Genomic DNA, 12217 nt, shown 5'->3' with positions numbered 1-12217 from the left:
TGATGCATTCCCTGAACATAGATGTTATCTCAGCTGTTAGAAACTGAGATAAAGACGATATTTGTTAATAGATTATGAAGTAAATCTTTATTTCAGAATTGTTGTTAAAACCCCAAATAAGTCCCGGGTCAGTTTGACCCGAGGGACACGAGAGGGTCCCGGAAGTGAAGACAACACCAGGGTTAAAGCTGTTTTCTTTTATACTTTATATTAAAAATTGATCAGATATTTGACAAGAGATCCTATTCCTAAAACATTGGGGGCTGTCTCTTTCGCCTCTCTCTTTAAATTGAGGACAAAACGAGACATTTGAGGACGTTGTCTTGGGCTTTTTGGGAAACACTGATCCACATTTTTCACAGTTTTCTGACATTTTAGAGCCCAAACAACTAATCCATTCCTCCAGAAAACGATCTACAGATTAATCAACATTAAAAATAATAGCTATAGTTTCAGCCCTAATCAGGATATGTAATAACTTTATAATACCTTTATAAAACCTTTATAAAACCTTTATTTGACGCCACTTTACTTCAGTCTACCTTCTGCTCATTGTCTGTTGTTTACCTGTTTTTCTTGTGTGTTTACTTGTTTGTTTGTTTTGTTTTTATTGTAGAAAATGCTGCTTTAATAAGGGAATGTCCCCGCTGTGGGATGAATAAAGTCTCATCTAATCTAATCTAATCTGATACTCCTGGAGTAGTGTTTCACACCTTTTTTGAGGATTAATCTTTCCTAAAATCTTCCCTAACGAGCTGCCCCGTGTCTTTGTGCTGGGCAGTTCTCCTGGACCCCCCCGCCAACGTGACGGTGAGCCGTACGGGTCAGCGAGACCAGCTCAACGTCAGCTGGGTGCCCCCCCCCCTCAAGTACATGGACGACAGCATGATGTACGAAGTCAGCTACACGGCGGACGACGACAGCCTCGTGGAGCAGGTACGACGTTTTTAAAAACATCGGATTGTCGGCCGCCGCTTTAAAGCCTCGAGACGTGCGTCAGTATTTATTACTTTTTTTGTATCTGGGTGACAATTTTTGACGAGAAGGCGGAAGCTGGGGAGCAGGATTTAGCCAAACTAGAGTTGTTTATGGTTGCTATTGCACTGTGCTAACAGACACACAATACTACAATAAGGGCAACCGGCACGACTGGGTCATATTTACAAAAGCTGCACATTTTTGTTTTGTTTTTTCCCATCTTGTATATACTTAAATATTTGTTCTTACATTCTTATATTTTTATTCTTATATTTTGTTATTATAATTATAATTATTTCATGTATATTGTATGTATGTATATTTTGTGTGCTGCTGTAACACTGTAATTTCCCATTTTTTTGGGATCAATAAATATCTATCTATCTATCTATCTATCTAAGCTAAACGCTAAGCTAAAAGCTAAGCTAAAAGCTGAGCTAAATGTTGCCGATTTTCAATCCTTCTGAAGCGAGTCATCCGGCGGATATTTACCGACGGGTAAATGTGGATTTTCTGCACAGGAAATTAGGAAACTTTCCCAGCTAACGCTAGTGGTAGCTAGCTAGCTTGGTTGGCAGAACACTGAAAAATAAGAATATTAATGATAAGAAAACCTTTATTTGTCCCACAGTGGGGTAGTTGCAGTTTGCAACAGCAAAGATGAGAGCAAAGATAGATAAGTCTACAAGATATAGCAAACCGTATTATACAATAAATTACACATGATTTAGTAAATTACATTATGAAAATTGCCCAAATGAAAAATTAAGCACAGATGTAATAATAATGGCACATGTGATATATTGCACAGAGTCAACAGTGTTGAAAAAGGCATTTTTTAGGCGACCAAAATGTTGCGTGACGATGTGAGAATATTGTGGGACGGCACCAAGGCAAGGCAGCTTTATCTGTAGAGCACATTTCAGCAACCGTGCAATTCAAAGTGCTTCACACGAAATCAGTTAAACAGATAAAACACAAGTACAAACAGTTAAAAAATCCATTAAGCATTAAAAAACCACTTAAATTCAAAACACATGAATTACGGACGAGTTTAAAAAGCAAATCGAGAAAATTAGGACACAGAAAACCAAGAGATAAAAAGTTACAGTGCAGCATAAGAATTTAGAAATGAGCATTCTATTAAAGAAAGAAAGGCAAGCATCAAACAGAAACGTCTTCAGCCTTGATTAAACAGAACTGGAGAGTAGCAGCGGATTTATCTAGGTTGGTTGTCTGGGAGTTTATTCCATATGAGGAGCATAGAAACTGGAAAGGCTGCTCCACCCCTGTTTAGTTTCTTGACGTCTGGGGACAGAAAGTAGACCTGTCCCAGAGACCTGAGAGGTCTGGGGGGTCATAGTGTCTAGCCAGATCAGAAAGTATTTTGGCCTAAACCGTTAAGTGATTTATAAACTAGAAGAGTACTTTGAAATCCTTCTTGCGACACAGGAAGCCAGTGTAAAGACTTCAGAACTGGGATGATGTGGATCCCCAGTCTCTTGGATCTATGAGTGACTGCGAGGGTGGATTGTGAGTCTCTTGGTTCTTAAGTACGTATGTGCACTAGCTAATAGCAGTTTCTGATCAGGCTGCAGTGTTCTGATGGCTATTCTTTTTTAGGGGACCGTCAACGACACGCCTTTACGTAGTCAAGGGTTACTGAATGATGAAGCCGTGAACAAGTTTTTCCAATCCTGCTGGACTCCTATATTTTTTCAAGTTCTTTTAAAACATTTTTTATTGTCTGTGTTAAGGTGATAGTAGGCTGACTTTGTTATTGTCTTAATGTGGCTGTTAAAATTCACCAGTCACCAGTCATCGTGGTTTAACTACGTTGGAAAAGGCAACAACAACTCCACCAAAAAACGTCAGAAAAGCACCAGTAAAAGCAAAAAAATACATCAAAAAAGTGGAAAAATATGTGGAAAAATAGCGCAAAAAAGTCATGTTTGGGTCATGTGTTTGGTCATGTGTTTGGGTCATGTGTTTGGGTCATGTGTTTGGGTCATGTGTTTGGGACATGTGTTTGGGTCATGTGTTTGGGACATGTGTTTGGGACATGTGTTTGGGACATGTGTTTGGACATGTGTTTGGGACATGTGTTTGGGTCATGTGTTTGGGTCATGTGTTTGGGTCATGTGTTTGGGACATGTGTTTGGGTCATGTGTTTGGGTCATGTGTTTGGGACATGTGTTTGGGACATGTGTGTTTTGGAGTTGGGTCATGTGTTTGGGACATGTGTTTGGGACATGTGTTTGGGACATGTGTTTGGGACACATGTGGACCGGTTGTGATGAGTCGAGGACTCTCCTGCAGGTGGAGGTGGTCCGAGCCAGCTCCGAGTGGATCCTGAGAGGTCTGCAGCCGGACAGAAAGTACCGGGTGCGAGTCCGGGTGAAGCTGGACGGGATCAGCTACAACGGCTACTGGAGTGCCTGGAGCGACCCGGTGACCATGGAAACACCGCCTGCAGGTGAGCGGTCGTTCGCACATGCATTTGGGAGCGTCGCCGTTTCGATTTAAAAATCGAAAAATGACAAACGATCGAAATCCGGAGCAGGATCGGCGATTACCGCAGGATTTTCGCTCACGTCCAAAACGTCCTGAAAACAAACGACAAAAACAAAGAAGTTGAAAAAAACAACAAAAATGTCCTTTGACTACATGAAGCTGAGAATATATATATATACAGTACTTTTACTGCATTAAGCTCAGAAAAGGTACAATTAGGTACTACACCCGAATCCCATGTAAGTAGAGCAGGAAACTACACTTAACCCTAAGTACTTATTACTTAACCCCTGTGTTGTCTTCCCATCAACTATGAAAAAAGAAGTAGTTTTGGTCACTTGTTTTTCAACATTATCGCTTTTTTTCCCACATTTCTGTCACTTTTTCAATGTTGTGGGTGCCTTTTTTGGTGTTTTTTCCAAAGTTTTTGGACATTTTTAAACTGAACCTGAAAACTTGAACTGAAAACGGGTCAAATTGGACCCGAGGGCAACATGAGGGTTAAAGGTGCTCTAAGCAATGTCACGTGAAATGTAGCTTACTGGCAGTCTGGCACATGTTTTGGGTGTTTTTTTCCAAAGTTTTTTGCTATATTTTTCAATGTTGACATTTTCAGCGCTCATTTCAACGGCCCATTTTTTGTGATGAAAAAAAGAAATTTAACTGAAAACGGGTCAAATTTGACCCGAGGACAACATGAGGAGCTCTAAGCGATATATATATCACGTGAAATGTAGCCTACTGGCAGTCTGGCACCCGTGGGTGCTCAGTATTTTCCAACTCAGTATCGGCGCCCATGATCTGGATCACGCTGTAAACTCCCGAAACTCCGAACCAACAGGCCACTCTTTCGTACCTGCAGCCATTCTACTTCTTTATACTATAAAGAACCACAGATAACGTATTGACTTATTTTTTGATTGTTTTTATTGTTTTTAACTATGCCTGCAAGGTAGGTGATCTTTGTATTGTGTGTGTGATTGTGTGTGATTGTGTGTGATTGTGTGTGATTGTGTGTGATTTGTACTCATCTATCTGCCCCATTGGGGACAATAAGGTAAAGTAACTAACTAACTGGTCCCAGATAACGTCTGCTAATGATTTGACACGGTAATGATGGTTAATCCCCTTTATTACCCTCCTCCAGAGCTCGACACCCTCATCATGTTCCTGACTCTCATCATCTCCTTCATCCTCATCTTGCTCTCTCTCAGCATGCTGTTGTCCCACCGCAGGTCAGTTAACCTGAACGCATCGCTTATTTATTCATTTCAATTTCATTCAGTTTTATTTATATTGCGCCAAATCACAACAGTTATCTCATTGCGCTTTCCATAAAGAGCAGGTCTAGACCAGGACTCTGGGATTTTATTTATCTCCCAGGTCTTTCCATAAAGAGCAGGTCTAGACCAGGACTCTGCTGAATGTGATTTTATCTCCCAGGATCCCGCATAAGAGCCGTCTAGACCAGGACTCTGGGATGTTTATTTATCTCCCAGGTCTTTCCATAAAGAGCAGGTCTAGACCAGGACTCTGGGATGTTTTTATCTCCCAGTTCTCCATAAAGAGCAGTCTAGACCAGGACTCTGGGATGTTATTTATCTCCCGGTCTTTCCATAAAGAGCAGGTCTAGACCAGGACTCTGGGATGTTATTTATCTCCCAGGTCTTTCATAAAGCCGGTCTAGACCAGGACTCTGGGATGTTATTTATCTCCCAGTCTTTCCATAAGAGCAGGTCTAGACCAGGTACTCTGGATTTGTTTATCTCCCTGGTTTTCCATAAGAGCAGGTCTGACCCAGACTCTGGGATGTTATTTTATCTCCCAGGTCTTTCTTATAAGAGCAGGTCTCACGGACCTGACTCTCTGGGATTGTTATTTATCTCCCAGGTCTCCCATAAAGAGCAGGTCTAGACCGGACTCTTGGATGTTATTTATCTCCTCAGGTACTCTCCATAAGAGCAGTCTATGACCATGACTCTGGTTGTTACTTTTCTCTCCAGGTCTTTCCCCATACAAGAGCAGGTCTAGACCAGGACTCTGGGATGGTTATTTACTCCCAGTCATTTCACATAATAGAGCGCTAGTCCAGACTCTGGATGTTATTTATCTCCCAGGTTCTTTCCATAAAGAGCAGGTCTAGACCAGAGACTCTGGGATGTTATTTTATCTCCCAGGTCTTTCCAATAAAGAGCAGGTCTAGACCGGACTCTGGGATGTTATTTATTCTCCCGGTCTTTCCATAAAGAGCAGGTCTAGACCGGACTCTGGGATTTATTTATCTCCAGGTCTTTCCATAAAGGCAGGTCTAGACCAGGACTCTGGGATTTATTTTATTCCCAGGTCTTCTCCATAAGAGCAGGTCTAGACCCGGACTCTTGGGATGTTATTTATCTCCCATCGGATCTCCATAAAGAGCAGTCTAGACCAGGACTCTGGGATGTTATTTACTCCCAGGTCTTTCCATAAAGGCAGGTCCGTAGACCAGGACTCTTGGATGTTATTTATCTCCCGTCACTCCATAAAGAGCAGGTCTAGACCAGGACTCTGGGATGTATTTATCTCCCAGGTCTTTCCATAAAGAGCAGGTCTGACGCCGGACTCTGGGGATGTTATTTATCTCCCAGGTCTTCTCCTAATAGCAGGTCTAGACCCAGGACTCTGGGATGTTTATTTTCTCCCAGGTCTTTCCATCACAAGAGCCGTTCTACACCAGTCTACTCCTTGGATTCTTAAATTTATCTCCCAGGATCCTCCTAAAGAGTCAGGTCTAGACCAGTACTCTGGGATGTTTTTTTATCTCCCAGGTCTTATCTAAAGAGCATGTCTAAGACCCAGGAGTCTGGGAATGTTCTTAATAAGAAACCCAACAATTTCATCCAAACCAAAGCCTACGCTACTACTCATCCTTGCCCCCAGCCCCCACAACACCCCCCACCCTGACATCTCAATAATCTTAATCTGGAATTATTCATATTAAATCATATTTCAAACATCTGGTCTCTTTGCAGGTTTGTCATAAAGAAGGTTTGGCCGACTATTCCCACTCCTGACAGCAAGTTTCAAGGCCTCTTCACCGTTTACGGTGGCGACTTTCAGGTAAGAACAAGACGCGTTTACCCTGACAGAGGAGGATTCTGCAGCTATAGGGGCGTTACTCAGCTCTGACACTTATATAAATATATATATATATCTATCCTGCTCCGCGCCATGCTATGTCCTGTTGAACCCGACTACGTTGACTAGACAGCGAGTGAAGGATGCAAATCAGCATCTTTGTGCGTGGGGTTGTATCGGCTGCGTTGGTACTTGTAAAGGAACGTTTTGGCATCATATCTGGGTGTTAATGTCAGGAAATTTGAGTAAAACACAGACTTTGCTTATCCCGTGCGAAAGTGCAGCAAAAAACACAAAACGTGGGGGGGTGTAATCCCTAAATCACATGAAGTCCTAACTCTACTGTAGTCCTGTGGGATGGGGGCTGAAGCCAGACAGAGGACCCCTCCCACCCCAAGGACCCCTCCCACCCCAAGTACACCTCCCATCCCAGTGACCCCCTCCCCCCCCCAAGTACCCCTCCCATCCCAGTGACCCCTCCCACCCCAAGTACCACTCCCACCCCAACCATGGACTGTTCTCCCTGCTGCCCTCTGACAAGAGGTTCAGCAGCTTCAAATGCAGAAGAACCAGGTTCCAGCTTCATCCCCCACGTCATAAGACTGGGAGATGAAGCCCGGGGGCGGCTTCATCATCCTCCACCTCCCGACCCCCCCCCCCCCCCCCCCCCATACATATGACACTTTACGTGGACACTGAACCGTATTTCGCACTAAGTAACTTTCAATTTATATTATTCACTGTAATACATCCTGCTGCTACTGATAGTTGCATTAGTCATAATTGTCTTATAACAATTTTTATTTCTATATAAATTAAATATAAATTATATATATTTTTATATCGCACATACTTATATTTCTACGTCTATTTCTATGTTTGTCTGTACATTGTACTATACTGTACTGTACATTGTGACTGTGCAGCTGAATGACCGTAACGTCTGTCTCGGTGTGTCTCTGTATAGGAGTGGTTAGGACAGACCAACGGGGGCGCATGGTTGACTCCAGCTTTCTTCTACTCAGAGGAACGCCCTTCTTCTCTGGAAGTCCTGTCCGAGCTCAGCCCTCGTCCGCCTCTGCCCCCCAAAACCTCCAGACCTCTGACGACCGGCAGACCCGAGGACGGGGACACGAAGACGCCGTCGGACGACAGGGAGCCGTTTGAAAGTGGCGATTCCGCTCTGACGGAGCGATGGAGAGCCGCTCCACACGACTCCTGGCTGATGGACCGCTTACGGGCCCTGCAGCAGAACCCCGCGCCCTGCTCCCAGTCCTCTCTGCTGGAGTCTCAAGACGCCTACGTCACGCTCAGCGCCAACAACCACAGCGGAGACCAGCACCTGGGTGAGGTTCTCGAGGAAGCCTTACCCCTTCAGGCGCTCTTTGCCTCCAGGAAAACAGCGCTGTGTGAATCTCACTCGGACCTGGGGTCCGTGCAGCAGAGCAGCGGCTCGGGTCGCCTCTCGTCGCAGTCCAGCTTTGAGTACCCGGGCCAGGTCTGGATGCCCAAAGGCCCCGGGTACACCTACATGGCGGTGGCCGACTCGGGAGTCTCTATGGATTACAGCCCCATGAGCAGAGCGGGCGACTTTGGGAAACTGGTCATCTACGCCAATGAGTACAAGAACGAGATCCCAGATCACAGAAGAGCCTTCTTGTCGAGGCAGATCCACGACGTCTGAGACGGAGCGAAGCCGGACGGGCTCGGCGCATTCTCACGAACAATGAATCAAACGTTACACACAACTCGTAGGATATCCTACGAAATGAGGCGACCGCCGGCTACAGAGCTCCGTGACCTGTGGGTCGTATCGGCGGCCGTTACAGTTGAGTTAAGCCGACAAAACGGACTCATCTCATGAGACAGCGTATGTAAGACACGCCGATCCAAACGCCATTATTGGCGTGTTATCAAGACATATACTCGCTTTTTAGCGTGTTTATCAACACCATTTGGCCCCCATTGACTTACGTTACCTTGCGATTGCGTGTGAATTTACATACATACATACATACAGGCATACATATATACATATATACATACCATACAGTATATACAGCACATACTAGACATACAGGCATACATACATACATACATACATATGTACATATATACATGGCATACAGTATATACAGCACATACTAGACATACATACATACATACATACATACATACATACATACATACATACATACATACATATATATATATACATTCATACAGGAGTATAGCTCAAAATGCCCCTTGGCTTAAGAAAGTGGGCGTGTATGTTTACGCGACGTCATGATGTCACATTGATCAAAACGTGAACATCATGCGGTTTAAACTCTGCTCCTTGGCTTGAAAGTCCTGTATTTTATGACTCAAACCCCCCCCCCCCCCGTTGCAAATTACAGTGCTTCTCTTTTTAAGATTATTTTTTGGGCTCCTCCGCCTTTAATGTTGGACAGGGGTGAGGGGGTGACATGCTGGAAATGGTCACAGGTCGGACTCGAACCCTGGACCTCATAAACCTCTCAGTACATGTGCACCCGCTCTACCACTGAACCAACCCGGCCACAGCGCGTCCCATCTCGTAGCGATATGAAGGGATTGTTCATGAGCCGTGGACTGAGCCTTTTCGGGGGTTTTCGGATATTCACCCAAAGCTACGAAGAACTGGTACCAAGGATTTGGGAGCAGACTGATACCAAAGTGTAAGATAACGGGCTCGTGAAGACGAGTCCACTTGATGTACAAACATCATTCTTACTTTATCCCAAAAATAATAATAATGTATACTTTATTAATCCCACAAGGGGAAATTACAATTTACACTCTTGTTATACACAGCTGTGGTTCACAACAAATACTGGTGTTCACGCTGGTCTGTGAGTATCCCGTAGATCAGGGAGAGTTCTCCTTCTATAATCCCGTAGATCAGGGTAAGTTCTCCTTCCATAATCCCGTAGATCAGGGTGAGTTCTCCTTCCATAAATCCAGTACACAGGCGTGAGTTCTCTTCCATTAATCCCGTCAGATCACCGGGACGAGAGGTACTTAACCTCCTTCAATAATCCCCGTAGATCAGGGAGAGTCTCCTTTCTATACTCGCTAGATCAGCGGAGAGTTCTCCTTCTACTAATTCCGCGTAGATCATGGAGAAGTTTTCCTTATATCTAATCCTATAAAGTGCACGGGAGAGTTTTCATCCTTCTATAATCCCGATGACATCAGGTAGAGTTCTCCTTCTTAATCCTATGATCAGGAGAGCTTCTCCTTCTATATCCTATAGATCAGGAGAGTTCTCCTCATAATCCTATAGGATCAGGGAGAGTTTCCCTATAGCTGATAAGAGTGCTCCTCCATATAGATCAGGGGAGGACGTTTCTCCTGCTGATAATCCTTTGATCAGGAGAGTATCTCCTTGATCTAACGGAGAGTTGCTCCTTCATAATCCGTTAGATCAGGGCGAGTTTCTCCTTCTTTATATCCGTAGATAGGAGTCTCTCCTTCATGCCGGATCGGAGAGTTTTCACTTCACTAATCCTGTATATCAGGGAGAAGTTCTCCTCTAATAATCTTGCTAGATCACGAGAGGTTCTCTTCTATAGTCTAGAGATCAGGGAAGTATCTCCTTCTAATAATCGTAGATCCGGGAGATAGTTCATCCTTCTGATAAGTACCGTAGATACGCGGAGAGTCTCGCCTATAGACATCCTTAGATCAGGAGAGTTCTCCGTCTTATCCTATAATCAGGTGATTCCCCTCAGATCAGGGAGAGTTCTCCTTCTTAATTCCGATAGATTCAGCGCCGTATGAGTTTCCCTAATCATAATCCCGTAGTAGATCAGGCGAGAATTCTCCTTCTTTAATCATATAGCCCTCAGGGAGTAGTCTCCCTCCAAATCCCGTAGACGAGTGGGAGAGTTCCCTTCTTACGCCCTGTAGATCAGGGAGAGTTCTCCTTCTATAATCCTATAGATCAGGGAGAGTTCTCCTTCAATAATAATTATAAGTTTGAAGTCTTGGTAGTAAAACCTTCTTCTAGTCTTTGACTAAAAACTCCGAGACATGATGACAGATAGTCTTTAGATGTGAGATGGAGTCACACTTCAGTCTTTTCAGAGTGTATCGACGTATCGTTTAATCGGTCGTTTTGGTCTCAGTTGACTCAGGTATCTCATCAATTAGTCATATTTTAATAATAATAATAATAATAATGTATGTTTTATGCTCTCATGCTGAAGGAATTATCTCCAGGGAACTTGTGAGCTCATCTCTGGTAAACACCAGATTTCAAGTGGCGCCTTTGTCCAATTCTCTGTGGAGAAACTCGCTTTTCCAGATCTGCTGATGAAATCTATAACCATAAAATCATACGAGCGTTAGTCGACTGAGACTTCCTCACGCGAGGACCGACGGCTAACTGGTAGAAAAACTGATGTTTGATTCAAATCAAGCTTCATTTGAATGATGCGATGTCGATTCATAAAATCCTGAGATGGATCTTCTAAGAGGCTCCGAGGTCCGATACAAAGAATGTACGTCGGGATAAATATGACGAAATATTGGCAACAGAAATTTTTAAAAAAGCGCTAGTTATTTCTGTCTCAGTGGAACTGCTTTGGTGTCAATTCTTAGACATTTTTAGGCTTTTATTGAGAGGACAACTTAAGACAGGGAGGGGAGGGGGGGGGGAGGGGGGGAGGACATGCAGCAAAGGGCTGCAGATTGGAGTCAAACCTGCAGCCGTTGCAGTAAGGACTGAGCCTTTTGAGCCAGGTGAGCTACCCGGGCACCCCAACATTAATATTTTTAATAATGCAGCAGATTAGAGGGTTTCTTGTACAGTTTATAGAATTAGTGCTCTGAAATTCTCCTTTATATCCGAGATAAATCGGTAGTTGATCGAATCCATATGGAATCAAAGAAGGAAATCATTGGCGATATGCAGCCCTATATATAGATAAATATATATAAATATAGAAAATTGCCAGCTTTATACTCTAAATACCCTCAAATTTAAATCCAACAGCTCACACTTTAACGCCACAGCCATTGTGTAAATGTCCCAATGAAACACTGTATTTGTAAATAATATTTTGATTTTTTTTTTTTTGCATTTTAATTCAAAGGTAGAATCATCAAGCGAGTGAAGTATTATTATTACACTGCACTACTGTAGGCGATATTCATTCATAGAACTGTAGATAAGAAGCTGTTTTTTATTCTCTGCTGCCGTCTAAAGGACGGAGTCAATACGCTGCCGTTTATTAAATCAAACTGACTCATTTCCATGTGTTTTTAAAGCTTGTTTTGCTTTTGTGGCTTTAGAAAAAGATTCGTTGGGACAGAAATTGTAAACCTATCGTTACATTATTGACTTCTGGTTTTAAAAACAGGAAGTTAAAGGAGAAGTCCGGTCGATTTCAACATGTAGCTCTGTTGTTTTTTAACGTGTCGTGTCGTCAGTAGAGAGACAGATGAAACCAATCAGCGCTGTTTACACCGAGTTAGCCTCCTGCTAACGTTAGCACCCAGCAGGTTTCAACAGGGCAAGTTATGAATGTGTTTTTAGCCTCGAAACATGTTCAAAATGTATTTAAAGTACCCCCCCCCCCCC

The 12217-nt window shown here is 43.4% G+C and overlaps 1 protein-coding gene and 1 long non-coding RNA gene across 2 annotated transcripts in view; one reads left to right on the top strand and one right to left on the bottom strand.

Moving 5' to 3' along the window:
• Window positions 1-9370, top strand: part of epor (erythropoietin receptor) — a 14325-nt gene extending 4955 nt beyond the window's left edge. Inside the window, exons 4-8 of the mRNA XM_032511861.1 lie at window positions 782-936; window positions 3298-3454; window positions 4640-4727; window positions 6504-6591; window positions 7577-9370. Coding sequence (XP_032367752.1) covers window positions 782-936; window positions 3298-3454; window positions 4640-4727; window positions 6504-6591; window positions 7577-8293 — 1205 coding nt within the window. The 3' untranslated portion in view covers window positions 8294-9370. The remainder of the gene's footprint in view (window positions 1-781; window positions 937-3297; window positions 3455-4639; window positions 4728-6503; window positions 6592-7576) is intronic.
• The window catches only part of LOC116686825 (uncharacterized), a 24194-nt gene extending 13083 nt beyond the window's left edge, over window positions 1-11111 (bottom strand). The window contains exons 1-2 of the long non-coding RNA XR_004331375.1: window positions 11034-11111; window positions 2295-2305 (exon numbers count right to left, since the gene is read on the bottom strand). This is a non-coding gene — a long non-coding RNA (uncharacterized LOC116686825). The remainder of the gene's footprint in view (window positions 1-2294; window positions 2306-11033) is intronic.
• Window positions 11112-12217: the final 1106 nt, after the last annotated feature.

This window comes from Etheostoma spectabile, unplaced genomic scaffold (genome assembly GCF_008692095.1).
Source record: "Etheostoma spectabile isolate EspeVRDwgs_2016 unplaced genomic scaffold, UIUC_Espe_1.0 scaffold50, whole genome shotgun sequence".
Classification (NCBI taxonomy): Eukaryota; Metazoa; Chordata; class Actinopteri; order Perciformes; family Percidae; genus Etheostoma; species Etheostoma spectabile.
The sequence above is the reverse complement of the archived record's forward strand: the minus strand, read 5'-3'. Positions and strand labels throughout refer to the sequence as shown.